Source organism: Carlito syrichta, unplaced genomic scaffold (genome assembly GCF_000164805.1).
Source record: "Carlito syrichta isolate Samal-C Ts95f unplaced genomic scaffold, Tarsius_syrichta-2.0.1 Scaffold308955, whole genome shotgun sequence".
NCBI classification, from domain to species: domain Eukaryota; kingdom Metazoa; phylum Chordata; class Mammalia; order Primates; family Tarsiidae; genus Carlito; species Carlito syrichta.
In genome coordinates, this window is record NW_007253051.1 from 182,425 (window position 1) to 200,002 (window position 17,578).

The 17,578-nt window shown below is 44.5% G+C and overlaps 1 protein-coding gene across 1 annotated transcript in view; it reads left to right on the forward strand.

Moving 5' to 3' along the window:
* The first annotated feature begins 5,970 nt into the window (after positions 1-5,970).
* The window catches only part of LOC103268884 (pre-mRNA-splicing factor ISY1 homolog), a 30,929-nt gene continuing 19,321 nt past the window's right edge, over positions 5,971-17,578 (forward strand). The window contains exons 1-5 of the mRNA XM_008066482.2: positions 5,971-6,121; positions 7,706-7,728; positions 8,595-8,646; positions 9,745-9,810; positions 9,996-10,038. Of these exons, the coding sequence (XP_008064673.1) occupies positions 6,119-6,121; positions 7,706-7,728; positions 8,595-8,646; positions 9,745-9,810; positions 9,996-10,038 (187 nt within the window). The 5' untranslated portion in view covers positions 5,971-6,118. The remainder of the gene's footprint in view (positions 6,122-7,705; positions 7,729-8,594; positions 8,647-9,744; positions 9,811-9,995; positions 10,039-17,578) is intronic.

Sequence of the window (17,578 nt, forward strand, 5' to 3'; positions counted from 1 at the left end):
CCTCAGCCTCCCAAAGGCACGGGATTACAGGCTGAGCCACTGAGCCCGGTTGGAATCTATTTTTTAATATTAGGCCATAACTTTTTCAGGTCTTTTTATTTTGGTTAAGAAGGAATCAGCAACTGTATTAGTTTCCTATTGATGCTGCATCTTAGTCACATCTATAGAGTCTTTTTCCCATGTACACAGGTTTGGGAGATTGGGAAATGTACATCTGTGGGAGGGCATTATTCTGTCTTCCTGTCTGGCCCCAGGCCCCCAAAGATTCACACCCATTTCACATACAAAATATATACACTTCATTCCAACATCACCCATTGGTACTTTTGTTAAAACTGACTATTTAAAAAATTTAAAACCTCATATAAGTCTCATCAGCTTCAACTGAGGATATCCTCAGACTCAAACCTCCTCTTGTATTTTTGTCTTTGTCTTTTGCAGTTCAAGCTGTCAGTGTTTCCCCCGGTGTAAAATTCTTTTTTTTTTTTAAAGTTGGGAGTCTTGCTCTTACCCAGACTGGAGTGCAGTGGCATGCTCACAGCACTGCAGTCTCAACCTGCTGGGCTCAGGTGATCTTTCCACCTCAGCCTTTCAAATAGCTGGAACTGCAGACGCATACCACCACGCCCAGCTAATTTTTTGTTATTTTTTGTAGAGGTGAGGTCTCACCAAGTTGCCCAGGCTTATCTTGGACTCCCAGGTTCAGGCAGTCCTCTCGCCTCGCCTCGGTCTCCCAAGGTCTCCCAATGTGCTGTGATTACAGGCTGAACCACCGCACCCGGCCAAAATTCTTAAGCTTGTGGGTCTCCTGTTTTTGTCATGGGAACTCAGAGATGAGATAACTGCATCTCTTGTTATGGTTTCTGCTGAGATGCTTGTGTCAGTCACCTAGTCTCTTCAAAGAGTCCTCTGTATGAATATTCTGGCGCCCAGCCAGAAGAACAATTTTGAGTGCACAAGGGGCCTCCCTCCAGAAGAATTCCGGTTTATTGGGCATCGTCCCTCATATATATGTTTCAAATACTGTCTGTCCTCCACTAAACAAGGATTCGTGGGAGAGTTGGTGTGGCAAGCAGAAAAACAGCCCCAAAGATGTGTGCATCCTAATCCATGAAACCTCTGTGTGTTACCTTAAGTGGCAAAAAGGGATTTAGCAGGTACAGTTAAGGGTCTTGAAATGGGATGATTATCTAAGATTATCAGATGGCCCCTATGCAATCACGAGCTCTATGTGAGGGAGGCTAAGGTTCAGAGTCAGATGTGACTATCCACTTGCCTCGGCCTCCCAAAGTACTGGGATTACAGGCTGAGCCACTAGGCCTGGCCAATATATGCTGTTTTAAGCCACAAAGTTTGTGATAAAGTTACAGCAACGATATAAAACTAATACAGATGTTGGTATCTGAAAGTGGAATGCTGCTCTAACAAATACCTGAAAATGTAGAAGTGGCTTTGGAACTGGGCAATGGGCAGAGGCTAGAAGAAATCTGGATAACAGAAAAGGCTTGTACAGGTTATTATAACTGGATTTTAATAGCTGCTAATGAGGATTCAGAAGGAAATGAAGAGTACAACAGAGCAGACCTTTCCAAGTGTTTACGTTAAAAAAAAAAAAAAATTGGCTGGACTCAGTGGCTCAGTCTGTAATCCCAGCACTTTGGGAGGCCAAGGCTAGTGGATTGCCTGAGCCCACTGGTTCGAGACCAGCCTGGGCGAGACCTTGTCTCTACAATAAAATAAAAAATTAGCCAGGCGTGGTAGCTCACGCCTGTAGTTCCAGGTACATGGAAAACTGAGGCGGAAGAATCACTGGAGCTCAACAGGTTGACTGGGGTGTCCGTGAGCGTGCCACTGCACTCCAACCGGGAGGTCGGAGTGAGACTTCAACTCAAAAAAATTGTTTGGGATCAAATGGTCACCCATGTTTTTTTGTTTTTGTTTTTGAGTCAGAATCTCACTCTTGTCGCCCAGGTTGGAGTGCAGTGGCATGCTTGTGGCCACCGCAGCCTCAGTCTGCTGGACTTGGGTGATTCTTCTGCCTCAGCCTTCCAAGTAGCTGGAACTACAGGCACGTGCCACCACACCCAGCTAATTTTTTTTGATTTATTGAAGAGATGAGGTCTCACCAAGTTGTCCAGACCATGCTCAGGCAATCCTCTCACCTTGGCCTCCCCAATTGCTGGGATTATAGTCATGAGCCACTGCACCCACCTGGTCAACTGGTTTTTATCTGAAAGTTATCCATCATGATTTGCAGAAGAAACATCCTGAGTGTGGCAAACAGGTGACCTAGTGCTTCCACATGACAATGCACTGCACACACTGCCCTGAATGTTCAGTAGTTTTTTTTACCAAAAACGACATGATCCCTGTTCCCCACCCTCTCTATTCATGTGATGTCACCATGAACACCTTTTGTTTCCCCGGTGAAAGAAGTTCTCAAAGGGAAATGTTTTGCCAATATGGAAGAGATGAAACAAAAAACCAGAAGCACTAAAAGGCATCAAAATTGAAGAGTTCAGAAACTTTTGAGCAGTGGAGAAAGCATCTTGATAGGTGTATTGCATCAGACATTGAGTACTTTGAAGGTGACTAAAGTTTAGACTTGTAAGAAATTCCAGGTTTTTTTGGGTCCCTCCTCTCGTGCGGGTTAGGCAAGAGTCTCACCTTGCATTGGAAAGACATTTTCATTATCATCCAAGTTGTTAATGTATCGCATTATCCTATGCCATTTATACCACATGGATAAAACATCAGAGTTTTGCACCTGTGTGGTTGCTGTGCAGGAAGTGTGGGTCATTGTTGCCCTAAGTCATCATTGTTATATGATTTACCAACTTTTATAACATGATGGGAATAAAGCAGACTTGTAGCCCAAATTCAGCCTGCTGGCCAGAAGTTTACAACTGCTATCTTAGTGATATCAAATGATCCATCACAGTTGGGGATATGATATATATGGTTGGCCCTCATCTTTGGATTCAACCAACTGCAGATTGAAAATATTTGGCATGAAAAAGCCCAAAACATGATCAAAACAACAATAAACCATACAGATTTTAAAAATATAATATCAATGGTTTAATATTTGTTTTGTGTTAGATGTGATTATCTCAAGGTTTTTTCTTTTACTCTTGAGTCGGACATGTCTCTGTCGCCCAGGCTGGAGTGCAGTGGCATGCTCACGGCCACTGTAACCTTGACCTGCTGGGTTCAGGCGATCCTTCCACCTCAGCCTTTCGAGTAGGTGGAACTACAGGCATGTGCCATCACACCCAGCTAATTTTTTGACTTATTGTAGAGACAAGGTCTCGCCAAATCGTGCAGGCTGGTCTTGAGCCCGTGGGCTCAGGCAGTCCTCTCAACCTCAGCCTCCCAAAATGCTGGGATTATAGGCGTGAGCCACCACACCTGGCTAATTTCAAGATATTTAAAGTATATGAGAATATATATAGGTGATACACATATACTAGCCATTTTCCATAAGACACTTGAGTCTGTGGATTTTGGTGTGGGAGAATCCTGGAACCAACTCTTTGAGGATGCCAAGGAATAACTATAGATAAATCATATAGATATATACTTTGACAGTAGAGAGATTTCATATCACACAGTACAGAGAGCTTTTATACCAGCTTTTTTTTTTTTTTTTTTGAGTCAGAGTCTCACTCCGACACCCAGGCTGGAGTGCAGTGGCATACTGCTCATGAATGGCCACTGCAGCCTCAACCTGCTGGGCCCAGGTTGATCCTTTTGCCTCAGCCTTCCAAGTAGCTGGAACTACAGGCACTCGCTGCTACACCCAACTAATTTTTTTAATTTATTATCGAGATGAGGTCTCTCCAAGTTGCCCAGGCTTGAGCCCTTGAGCCCGTGGGCTCAAGCAATCCTCGCCTCGGCCTTCCAAAGTGCTGGGATTATAGACATGAGCCACTGTGCTCGGCCCTGTTCATACTTACAAGGTGACTAGGAAGCAGTATAAATTCGAGCTTTTAGCACAGAAAGAAGTCAGGGCAGTGCCATTCTTTCTGCTCCTTTACTGTTTCAGTCATCAAATCTTATATTCCAGCTAGGCGCAGTGGTTCACGCCTATAATCCCAGCACTTTGGGAGGCCGAGGGGAGAGGATTGCTTGAACCCAGGGGTTTGAGACCAGCCTGGGCAACTTGGAAACCTCACCTCTACAATAAAAAATCTGGCCAGGTGTGGTGGCACATGCCAGTAGTCCCAGCTATTTGGAAGGCTGAGGCAGAAGGATCTGAGCCCTGCAGGTTGAGGCTGCAGTACCTGTGAGCATGCCATTGCACTCCAGCCTGGGGGCAACACAGTGAGGAAACTTGGGTAAAAAAAAAAAAAAAAAAAAGCTGGGTACGCAGTTCCCTTCCCCAGAACCAGAGGGTTCTCCAAAGGGAACTCGGGTAATTGGAACATAGTTAATATCTCTTGAATCCTGTTATATGCAATTTCTGCATCCTAGAGTCAGATTTCATGGATAATGGTATGGAAATGTTGAGAAAGTCTCATTTGAGTGAAGAATGACTCTGCTTGTTTGGGAGCAGATATTTAAGGTAAAGGTTAAGCTGCTGTAACAAAGACCCCTAAATGCAGCAACCTGAAGACATACGTTTATTCCATTTTACAGAGCTCAGTATTCCAGAGCTAGGAGGTCTCTGGCATCCTCAGAATACTTCCACTTTCTGAGTTCATGTTGACTCTGCCCATGGCCATCTTCTCTCACCAGAAAAAAAGCAAGAGGGGTTTGTTTTTTCATGGGCTTCTCCTAAGTGACACCTCCCTTTGACTCAATTCCTGTTGACCACTAATCACAAGCCCACTGACTGGTGGGAAGATGGAGTCTTTAGCGGGGTGGCCATGTGTCTGCTTTAATACATTTTTGTATTCTTTATGCTACTTTGTCTAAAATGTCCATTTAAAATTTTGAAGGAGAGAAAACTTGCTGTCCTTGTCACATTCAGGCATGAGATCCTGGTGATTATTCTAAGGACTTGTCCTGTTTAATCCTGAACCACATGATAACTGTTTCCTCTCGCTGGCTTGTGCCTCCTGGCTGCAGCTAACACTGGCTATGTCCTTAGGTAGGGAGTCCCTAGGGGTGAGGCACCGTGCTGTGGCTGAATTTGCTGTAGACCCTCACTTGAATTGTGAGGGGCTGAGCACCACAGGTCAGCTCATGCCCACCGCAACGGGAGTAGCCATCAGAACTATTCCTGTCTGCGGCCTTTCCTGTTTTCCCGGTCGTTGTCTAAGGATCTCTTGGCCCCAGCAAATGTTTCCATCACACAATGAACGCATCTCTCTGGGAAGTGACTCACATATCGCCTCTCAAACCAAGTGTCTCTTTCTTCCCCGGACCTTAAATTCATTCCTATTTTAAAGGAGGATGACCTTAAGCGCTGGTCCAGCTCCGAAAGGCACCGCGATGCCAGGAGACAAGTTCATAAAATGCACAGACCCTAAGGAATGACAGGAAAACGTGGCGGGGTTTACGAAGCCCGGTCAGCTCCAACTCCGGGAGGACAAAGACTCCCGTCTGATCTGCGCCGATCCCTCGTCCAGCGGGCTGTCAGGACTCAGTTCATTCAGGGAGATAAGGGCCAGCAATTTCCAAAAGGAGGTATGTGTTCTCACAGAAGAACCAAAAAGGAGGCGGGTGAGATAAGCAGGGCAGAAACAATAACCCCAGACACCCTTCCGCACGATCACACCGAGTACCCAGCCGCCTCTGGCGGTACCAATCATTAGCGCAGGAAATTTCGCATCTGTTATCGCGACAACAAAACGAGACAACCGGGAGGAGTCCGAGAGCCGCCAGGACCAGTGCGCAAGCGCAATTCTGCCAACCTCCTCTTCCTCCCTCTCACGTACGCGCGCGGCGGTGCGTCGTACTGAGCGCGCCTTCGTTTCCTCCCCTTCGCGGCCAGTTCTCACGTTGGCTTCTGGTCCTTCCCTTCCTGTCTTTCAACTAAGCTTTCCGGCGAAAACGCCGGTCTCTGTAGGCATTTAGAGTCTTCGGCTCCTGTGAGGGTCGGCTCTCTCGAACCTTTGAAGCTCTTTGGGCTGGGGCCGCGGGGCTCCAGGGCCGTGCCCTTACCGACACCATGGTGAGTGGGGAGCAGAGGCGAGGAAGGGGCGGGCGCGCGCCGGCTGTGAGCCTCCCAGCCCTTCTGGGCCGCTCGTGCCCTCGGGGCTCAGGCGTACAGCAGTGCGGGTTTCAGCCTCCTTGGGTGTGACGTGAGGATTCTCTTCTTGCTGCGCTTGGCTGTCACGAGTCGGAAGGACAAGCTGGAACCTCGGGAGCCGCGTCCGCATCTTGGACAGTGCTTTAATCCCAATGGTGTTCTCTACGTTATCGATAGGGAAATTGAGACAGAGAGGCGCTAGGACCCACTTCAGGCCAGGGTGTTTGTCCCCACGTCCCATGGGGGAGATCAAGAGCAGTTGTGACTATATGATTCTGGGATGATTTAAATTATGTCTGTTTTCGCTCTGCTTCACAAGATATAAACTTCACGAGGGTAGTATTTTTTCACTATTGCTTCCTTAATGTCTCACGCAGTGTCTGGCGTGTTGTAGGTGTTCAGTAACTATTGAATAAATGAATGGCGTAGGCAGGCATTGTTGTCGAGGTGTGATCTCTGTGGACTGATGTGATTTGTCGGCGTCTTCATTTGTTCAAGAAGCATTTACGACGTGTAACTATGAGAATGCACTTAGAGGTGGTACAAAAAAGATGCTTGATTACTGTAATACCACTGTAAGAAACACAGGATGGATGCCATAGTTAGGTTATAGAAGATATATTTGAAGCCATAATAATTAATGAGCACAAGATCCCAAGGAGAGAAACCAGTGGATTAGAAGTAGCCCTTTCTGTGAGAGAAAGGTCCCAAATCACTGCTCTGTTCATTTATTTATCCACCAAGCATTTGCCATGTTTAGTTCTGTGTCAGTTGTAAGGGAGGGTCTGAAAGGAGGTTTATATTGAACTCAATATAAACTGCATATCTGTTGCCTTCATATGTTACCTTCATGAGATATGTTTATCTTATTAAAAAACCATGACATCTATGAGGTAAGAGGTATGATCCCTATTGTAAAGGTGGGGACACTGAGTTTCAGAGAGACTACTTCTCAGGGATGGTAAGCAGACGAGCTGGGACTGTAAGTCCCTGACTCAACAAGTACTCTTTCTACCTATACTGCAACCCAGAGAACACAATCTCTGCCAGACACAGAGATAGTTAACTTGATACTAATGTGGTAGTACTGACATAAAACTCAACTTTGCTAGTCTTGAGACTTACTTTCCCCAAATTCAACTGGCAGGGAACAAACAGTTGTGATGCTGGGTGGTAAGTACCATGTAAGCTTATATCCTGGTAAGACTAGCTGGGAGGAGGGGGTCATTGAAGAACTTTCTGGATGGTGGTGACAAGTAAAATTTGAAGGAGGAATGGAAGCTAGCCAGATCAAGGTGTTAGGGACAGTGGAGGAATACAGATTTAAGTAGAGGGAGGAATAGCATAAGTCACTGGATTTGGACATCTTTTGACTTTTTTGTTGTTGCTGATAATAGTAGTTCAGACAGCCTGCTTGTGACTGTGTCCTTGTAAAACTTTTCACTAAAAAAGTAAATGGAAAAAAGTGTTTAAATATGGGCATTTTTCTTCCCTTCTCTCTCCTAGGCTCGAAATGCAGAAAAGGCCATGTAAGTATAAACTTGGTTTTAGCTGTACATTTTTTGTAACTTAATAACCACCATCGAACTTTTTTTTTTTTTTTTTTGGAGTTAGAGTCTCACTCTGTTTCCCAGGCTAGAAGGCAGTGGCATGCTCACGGCCATTGCATCCTCGACCTGCTGGGCTCAGGCGATCCTTCCACCTCAGCCTTTCAAGTAGATGAAACTACAGGCATGTGCCTCCATGCCTAGCTAGTTTTTTGATTTATTGTAGAGATGAGGTCTCACCAAGTTGTCCAGACTAGTTTCGAACACATGAGTTCAGGCATTCCTCTCACCTCGGTTTCCTAAAGTACTGGGATTATAGGCATGAGCCACCACTCCCGCCTGGAACTTTTTTTTGAGGGGGCGTATTTCATCCTTTTGGTATATGAGCTATTTGAGAAGCGGTTTCTTTTTCTACATATGTTAAAATAAAATAGTGTTCTCGTATTTGTTCATTTGTTTTCCCCATTAGTGTTTTCTGACAGCTTCCAGAACTTATACTGGATGAACATTTGTTCACTGATGGTCAGTGCAGGGGCTGTGAGAATGACAGCTAGGGAATTCTATGATATCTGGATGTGTTGCTTATCACATTGGTCTGATAAGTGGAGTTTCCTATAGTCCTTCCATGCAGTGTAAGTAGAACAGGTACTTGAGTATTCAGGAATACAAACGATGTCATGAGCCCTATTCCTTGGGACTTGGAAGCCATAACTACTTTGTGGTTTCTTAATTGCAATATATATATAAATGACAGTAAATATGGTCATAAATAGGTTTACCCATCTAGGAACATGAGTGATGAGAAATCTGGGAGCAGGATCTAATGGAGTTTTTTATTTCCCTGGTAGGACAGCCTTAGCAAGATTTCGCCAGGCCCAGCTGGAAGAGGGAAAAGTGAAGGTTGGTATAAATCTTCCTCTAAAATTTATCAAGAATAAATGCAGTAAAACTTCCTTCTGGACAGACCTCAAGCTTCAAATTTTTGTATTTCTTGTCTGTACTTGCTGACACTATTAAGAATTCGTACAATTTGAATTCCAGGTGTCCCTCCCTATAGCTGAAGCAGTGTGATGATCTGGCTGCTTGCATTTTCTGCTTCTTCTGTAATATGTGACCAGGTCTCTTATTATCCCATCTTTGTCTATATTGAATAATGGGAAGTGTAGTATAAGTTTTAGCTCTGCTGAAACCAATATCTCAACTCTTAGAGGTTCAGCCAGATTAAATTAGGGATAATATATATCATTATTTACATATTTCTCTTTGTTTTGTTTCTTAAAAATGTTATGCACACATATGTGTATATGTATATACACACACGCTTATGTATGTATGTTTGTTTTAAACACTGATAGCCATCATTTTTTTTGCTTTTTTGATTTTTTTTGAGTTGGAGTCTCACTCTGTCGCCCAGACTGGAGTGCAGTGGCCGTTCCCGGCCACCGCAGCCTCGGCCTGCTGGGCTCCGGCGATCCTTCTGCCTCAGCCTTCCGAGTAGCCAGAATTACAGGCATGCGCATTTTTTTTGTTTTTGAGTGAGTCTCACTCTGTCGCCTGGGCTGGAGTGCAGTGGCATGCTCACAGCCACCGCTACCTCGACTTGCTAGGCTCTGGTGATCCTTCTGTCTCAGCCTTCCAAGTAGCTGGAACTACAGGCATGTGCCACCATGCCCAGCTAATTTTATAGCCATCATTTCTTAAGGTAGTATAAATATACCACAAAAGGGATATAGCCTAGTTTACTTAGCCATCTCTGTATTGCTGGACATTTAAGTTGTTTCTGGTATTTCACTGTACTAGATAAAATACAATGAATGTTTTTCCTAAAGAGAGATTGTAGAGTTAGATTTAAGATTTGGTGTGGATATGTGGTACTTAAACTGCAAATGTATTTTAGATCATTAGACATTTTAGGTTTCAGGCCTGAATCAGTTTTGAATGTTGCATGAAACTGATATCCAACATAGTGACAACATGTTTTATTTTGCATCTCCTAAGGAACGAAGACCTTTCCTAGCCTCAGAATGTACTGAGCTGCCCAAAGCTGAGAAGTGGAGACGACAGGTATGTTTTAGGTGAATCTTACTTCAGAAGAAATCACAAGTCTCTGATTGCTTCTTGTTCTCGAAATAACTCTTAAACCAGCAGTCTAAGTATTTTTAATTACCAATTTTGAATGCTAGTTTTCTATGTTTTCTAACATATTCAAAGGTCATGAAAATGTACTTTTTTTTTTTTTTTTTTTACAGATAATTGGAGAGATCTCTAAAAAAGTGGCTCAGATTCAGAATGGTAAGCCAACCTGTTCTTTAAAGTTCTTGATTCTCCAGTCTGGGCAACGTGGTGAGACCTTGTCTCTACAATAAATTAAAAAATTAGCCAGGCATAATAGCATGTGCCTGTTGTCTCAGCTACTTGGGAGGCTGAGGCAGAAGGGAAGCCTGAACCCAGCAGGCTGAGGCTGTGGTGGCCGTGAGTGTGCCACTGCACTCCGGCCTGGGCAACAGGGTGAGACCAACTCAAAAAAAAGAAAATGCTTGCTTCTCAAATCCACAGTTTAGACTTGGGGACTCTAGCACCTTCTCAAAATAATCAGTAGAACAACTAGATAGCAAATTAATAAGGACTAGAAGAGCAGAAAAATACTATCAATCATTTTGATCTAGTGGACATTTACAAAATATGTATATCTTATCACCTAACAACAAAGAAATACATGTTACTTTCTTTCTTTTTCCTTTTTTTTTTGAGTTAGAGTCTCCTGGGCTTAGGTGATCCTTCCACCTCAGCCTTCTAACTAGCTGGAACTATAGACGCACGCCACCATGCCCTGCTAGTTTTTTTGTGATTTATTGTAGAGATGAGGTCTCACCAAGTTGCCCGGGCTGGTCTCAAACCCCTGGGCTCAGGCAAACCTCTCACCTCGGCCTCCCAAAGTTCTGGGATTACAGGCTGAGCCACTGTGCCCAGCCACATTACTTTCTTTTTTTTTTTTTTTTGAGTTGGAGGCTCACTCTGTCGCCCAGTCTGGAGTGCAGTTTCATGCTCCCAGCCACTGCGGCCTTCACTTGCTTGTCTCCGGTGATCCCTCCGCCTCAGCCTTCCAGGTAGCCAAGCTGGAACTACAGGCGCATGCTACCACGCTCGACTAATTTTTGATTTATTTATTTTTTTATTATTATTTTTTGAGTTGGAGTCTCACTCTGTCGCCCAGACTGGAGTGCAGTGGCCGCTCCCGGCCACCGCAGCCTCGACCTGCTGGGTTCCAGCAATCCTTCTGCCTCAGCCTTCCGAGTAGCCGAATTACAGGCGCGCGCTACCACGCCCAGCTAATTTTTTGATTTATTGTAGAGATGAGCTCTCGCCTGCCCAGGCGGGTCTCAAACCCGCAGGCTCAGGCAATCCACTCACGTCAGCCTCCCAAAGGCGCGGGATCACAGGCTGAGCCACTGAGCCCGGCTTAATTTTTGATTTATTGTAGAGAGATGGTCTCACTAAGTTGGGGAGGGTCTCGAACCCACAGGCTCAGGAAATCCACTCACCTTAGCCTCCCAAAGTGCTGGGATTACAGGCTGAGCCACCGAGCCTGGCCATGTTACTTTCTTTTTTTTTATTTTATTTTTTGAGTTGAAGTCTCACTCTCGCCCAGACTGGAGTGCAGTGGCCGCTCCCAGCCACCGCAGCCTCGACCTGCTGGGCTCCGGCGATCCTTCCTCCTCAGCCTTCCAAGTAGCTGGAACTATAGGCATGCACTACCACGCCTGGCTAATTTTGGATTTATTGTAGAGATGAGGTCTCGCCAAGTTGCCCAGGTAGGTCTCTAGCCCGCGCGCTCAGGCAATCCACTCATCTCAGCCTCCCAAAGGCACGGGATTACAGTCTGAGCCACCAAGCCTGGCTTTCCTTGTTGCTTTCTTAAGAGCACATGCACAGTGGCTTATGCTTGTAATCTCAATACTTTGGGAGGCTGAGGTGAGAAGATTGCTTCACCCCAGGAATTCACGCCATCCTAGGCAACATAGTGAGACCTCATTCCTACAAAAAAATTTTTAAAATTAGCTGGACATGGTGGCGTGCACCTGTAGTCTCACCTACTTGGGAGACTTAGGTGAAAGGATCACATGAGTCTGGGAAGTTGAGACTGTGGTGAGCTGTGATCATGCCACCATACTCCAGCCTCCCAAAAAAAGAGCACATGGAACATTTACCATAATAAAATGTATTTTAGGCTATAAAATAAACGTTAGCAAATTTGAAACTATACAAATTATATTCTCTGATTATAACAACAAAAAGACATTGGGGCCAGGCTCGGTGGCTCAGCCTGTAATCCCAGCACTTTGGGAGGTCGAGATGAGTAGACTGCCTGAGCCTGCGGGTTCAAGACCCACCTGGGCAACTTGGTGAGACCTCATCTCTACAATAAATCAAAAAAATTAGCCAGGCGTGGTAGCGCACGCCTGTAGTTCCAGCTACGTGGAAGTCTGAGGCAGAAGGATCGCCGGAGCTCAGCAGGTCAAGGCTGCAGTGGCCGGGAGCGGCCACTACACTCCAGGCTGGGTGACAGAGTGAGACTCTTAACTCAAAAACAAAACAAAACAAAAAGACATCTGGAAAAATCCCTAAACATTTCAAAATTAAACAATGCATTTGTAAATAACTCTTGTATCTAAGAGGAAGTGGCAAAGAATTTAGAAAATATTTTTAATTGAATGAGAGAGAAAACACAATATCAAAATTTAAAGGATGAAAAAATTTAATGGGGTATAGTGCTTTGATAAAAATTTATAGCAATCCAGCAACTTGAAAGGCTGAGGCGGAAGGATCTCCTGAGCCCAGCAGGTTGAGGCTGTGGTGACTGTGAGTGTGCCACTGCACTTCAGCCTGGGCAACAAGAGTGAGACTCCAACGGAAAAAAAAGTTATAGCATTGAAATAATAGAAAATAAAAAAGCTTTCAAATCAGTTATCTAAGCTTCTACCCTATGAAACGAGAAAAGAAGAGTAAATTAAATCCAAAGCAAGCAGAAGAAAGGAAATAAGAATGAGCAGAAATCAATGAAATTTAAAATACAGTGAATAGAGGAAAGAAACTAGACTGGGTGCAGTGTCTCACGCCTTTAATCCCAGTACTTTTGGAGGCTGAGGCAAAAGGATTGCTTGAAGCCAAACGTTCAAGACTAGCCTGGGCAACAAAGTGAGCCCTCTTCTCTGAAAAAAAAAAAGACCAGGCCTGTAGTCCCAGTACTTTGAGAGGCTGAAGTGAGAGGATTGCCTGAGTCCATGGGTTTGAAACCAGTCTATGTAACTTGGTAAGACCTTGTCTCTACAATAAATAAAAAAATTAGCTGGGCCTGGTGGCACCTTTGTCTTTTTTTTTTTTTTTTTTTGAGTTAGTCTCATTCTGTAGCCCAGGCTAGAGTGCAGTGGCACACTGCTCATGGCCACTGCAGCCTTGACCTGCTGGACTCAGGGGATCCTTCTGCCTCAGCCTTCCAAGTAGCTGGAACCACAGGCACACGCCACCATACCTGGCTAATTTTTTAATATATTGTAGAGATGAGGTCTCAAAAGTTGCCCTGACTGGACTTGAACCTGTGAGCTCAGGCAATCCTCTCACTTAGCCTCCCGAAGTGCTAGGATTATAGACTTGATCCATCACACCCGGCCTGTCTTTTTTTTCATTTAATTTAATTTTTTTGAGTCAGTCTCACTTTGTCACCTAGGCTGGAGTGTGGTGGCATGCTCATGGCCACCACAGCCTCGACCTGCTCGTTTTAGGTGATCCTTCTGCCTCAGCTTTCCAAGTAACTGGAACTACAGGCATGCACCAACATGCCCTGCTAATTTTTTGATTTATTATTGAGGCAAGGTCTCGCCAAGGTGCCCAGACTGGTCTCGAACCCCTGAGCTCAGGCAATACTCTCACTTCAGCCTCTCAAAGTGCTGGGATTATAGGCATGAGCCATTGTGCCTGGCTTTTTTTTTCCTTAAGGATTTTTAAAACCATCGAAGTTTTCAGAATGATTCTATAGAGATAGTCCAGAAAAATTAAGGCTTCTCTTAAGCACTAAAAAGACATGTAATTATTTGTTAGCAAAATGGGTATGACACAGCTTTGATTTTTTTTTTTCATTCTTGGTTGGGCTGGGCAGTCAGGAGACCCATCAGAGCTGTTGTCAGAGTTTGAATTAGAGCAGCAAACAGATGTTAATTTCTTTTTTTTTTTTTGAGTTGGAATCTCACTCTGTCAGCCAGGCTAGAGTACAGTAGCTCCCTCACGGCCACCCCTGCGTCGACCTGCTGGGCTCCTGCGATCCTTCCACCTCAGCCTTCCAAGTAGCTGGAACTACAGGCTTGTGCTGCCACACCTGGCTAATTTTTGATTTGTAGAGATGAGGTCTCACCAAGCTGCCTGGGTTGGTCTTGAACCCGTGGGCTCAGGCAATCCATTCTTCTTGGATTACAGGCTGAGCCACTGAACCCGGCCCAAACATTAAATTTCTTGTTAAGCTTGACAAAAGTGGAAGTGAAATCAGGGACATGTTAGTCCAAGTTTATGGAGATGATGCCATGAAAAAAATGGCAGTGTACAAATGGATTAGACATTTTTCTGAGGGGAGAGAATGCATCACTGATGAAGAGAATTCGGGACAGCTAGTAATGAGCATAACTGACATAAATTGCAAAATTTGTTGAATTGTGTGTCAGAATCATTGGCTGACTGAGAAGAATAGCAGACCAAGTAAACATTACTAGAGAAACAGGAAAATTTTAACTGAAAATTATGGCTTGAGAAGATGCGTGTAAAAGTGGTCCTGAAGGAGCTCTTGCATCATGACAATACACCAGTTTACACAGCACTGTCTGTGAGGGAGTTTTTAGCCAGTAGACAAATAACTGTATTGGAACACCCTCCCTACTGTCTAATTTGGCCCCCAATGACTTTTTTCTTCATCTGAAGATAAAGGAAGTATTGAAAGGAAGACATTTTGATGACATTCAGGACATCAGGGGTAATATGATGACATCTCTGATGGCCATTCCAGAAAAAAGAATTCCAAAACTGCTTTGATGGGTGGACTAGGTGCTGGCGTCAGTGCATAGCTTCCTAAGGGGAGTACTTCTAAGGTGACCATAGTGATATTCAGCAATGAGGTATGTAGTACTTTTTCTAGGATGAGTTCATGAAGTTAATTGTCAAATGTGGTATATAGCTAGGTGCAGTGGCTCACATCCAGCACTTCGGGGGGCTGAAGCAAAAGGATAGCTTGAGGCCAGGAGTTTGAGGCCAGCCTGGGCAACATATAGAGGCAAATGAGTGCCTTTTCATATTAATCATTAAGGAAATGCAGATTAAACCAACAATGAGACACTAGTACCTATTGGAATGACGTAAACAAATAGTGACAATACCAATTGTTGACAAAAGTATGGAGCAATTAGAACTTTTATTTTTTATTTTTTTTTGAGTTGGTGTCTCACTCTGTTGCCCAGGCTGGAGTGCAGTGTCATGCTCACGGCCCCCACAGCCTCTTCCTGCTGGACTCAAGCGATCCTTCCGCCTCAGCCTTCCAAGTATCTGGAACTACAGGCACATGCCACCATGTTTGGCTAATTTTTTGATTTATTGTAGAAACGAGGTATTACCAAGTCGTCCAGGCTGGTCTCAAACCCCTGGACTTAGGCAGTCCTCTCGCTTCAGCCTTCCAATTTGCTGGGATTACAGGCTTGAGCCACTGCACCTGGCACAACTAGAACTTTCATTCACTGCTGGTAAGGAGACAAAATGGTAAAGTGAATTTTTGTTGTTGTTGTTTGCACAAAAACCTATACATATATTCTTGGGGAGACCTGGCTGTTAAAAGAAAAAAAAGATAAAAACATACATAATGTTTACAGTAGCTTTCTTCATAGTTGCCAAAAACTGTAAGCAATCGAAAGGTTCTTCTGTTGAATGGGGTCAGCAAACTGAGGTGTGTCCATACAGTGAAATACTTCTTTTTTTTTTTTTTTGAGTTGGAGTCTCACTCTGTTGCCCAGGCTGGAGTACACACACTCATGGCCACCCCATCGTCAACCTGCTGGGCTCTGGTGATCCTTCTGCCTTAGCCTTCTAAGCAGCCAAAACTACAGGTGTGCGCTACCACACCTGGCTAATTTTTTGATTTATTGTATAGACATGGTCTCACCAAGTTGCCAAGGCTAGACTCAAATCCCCAGGCTCAGGCAAACCACTCACCTCAGCCTCCCAAAGTGCTGGGATTACAGGCTGAGCCACTGAGCCTTCTTAACAATACTTCTTAGCAATAAAAACAAACATATAGATGAATCTTAAAAGCATTATGCTTTTGAAGATAATGCTAAGGAAGGAAACCAAACTCAAAATGCTCTATATTGTATAATTCCATTTATATGATGTTCTGGAAAAGGAAAATTATAGGAACAAAACCTACTAGGCTTAGTGATTGCCAAGAGTTGGATGGGGGAGGAGTTAACTATAGTGGGGCATAAGGGAATGTTTTGGGGTGGTGGAACTTTCTGTGTCTGGGTAGTGATGATGATTACATGGTTATGTGCATTTGTGAAAATTCATAGAATTGTATACCAAGGGTAATGTTTTTGTTTGTAGATTTTGAAAAGTCAGTTAAAAAATAAGCTGGGCTCGGTGGTTCAGCCTGTAATCCCGCGCCTTTGGGAGGCTGAGGTGAGTGGATTGCCAGAGCCCGCAGGTTCGAGACCCACCTGGGCAGCGAGACCTCATCTCTACAATAAATAAAAAATCAGCCGGGTGTGGTAGCACGCGCCTGTAATTCCGGCTATTCGGAAGGCTGAGGTGGAAGGATTGCCAGAGCCCAGTGGATCGAGGCTGTGGTGGCCGGGCGTGGTCACTGCACTCCAGTCTGGGCGACGGAGTGAAACTCCAACTCAAAAAAATAAATAAATAAATAAATAAATAAAATGCTTGTCTGGGCGCAGTGTCTTATACCTGTAATCCCAGCACTTTGGGAGGCAGAAGCAAGAGGTTGTCTGAGCCCAGGGGTTCGAGACCAACTTGGGAAACTTGGTGAGCCTTTGTCTCTACGATAAATCAAGAAAAATTAGTCAGGTGTGGTGGCGTGCCTGTAATTCAAGCTATTTGGGAGGCTGAGGTAGAAGGATCACTTGAGTCCAGCAGGTCGAGGCTGCAGTGTCTGTGAATGTACCATTGTATTCCAGCCTGGGTGACACAGAGAGACTCCAACTCAAAAAAAAAAAAAAAAAAAAAAAAGGCAAGGTGTGGTGGTTCAGTCTGTAATCCCAGCACTTTGGTAGACCGAGGTGAGAGGGCTGCCTGAGCCAGGAGATTCAAGACCAGCCTGGGCAACTTGGTGAGACCTCATCTCTACAGTAAACCACAAAAACTAGCCGGGTGTGGTGACATGCATCTGTAGTTCTAGCTATGTAGAGGGTTGAAGCAGAAGGTTTGCCTGAGCCCAGCAGGCCGAGGCTGCAGTGGCTGTGAGTGTGCCACTGTACTCCAGCCTGGTCTACAAAGAGTGGGACTGCAACTAAAAAAATAATAGTAGTAATGATAATAAAATGCTTGATTCTTGTTTTCTCTGAAATGAATGTTGGCTTTGCTTTGAGAAGTGGGAAGGGATTCCAGAAGCTCTCACGTTCCTTTCCCTAAAGCTACCCGGAGAGTTGACTGCCTTGAGTTTCTCTGTAGCTCTGGAAAGTCCTACAGAAGTGGTGACAGGTCTTTTTCCATCTTAACAGGGCAGAACATAGAGTGGGAGGTTATGAGATGTATTTTTTCTGCTTGACTTTTTTTTTTTTTTTTTTTTTTG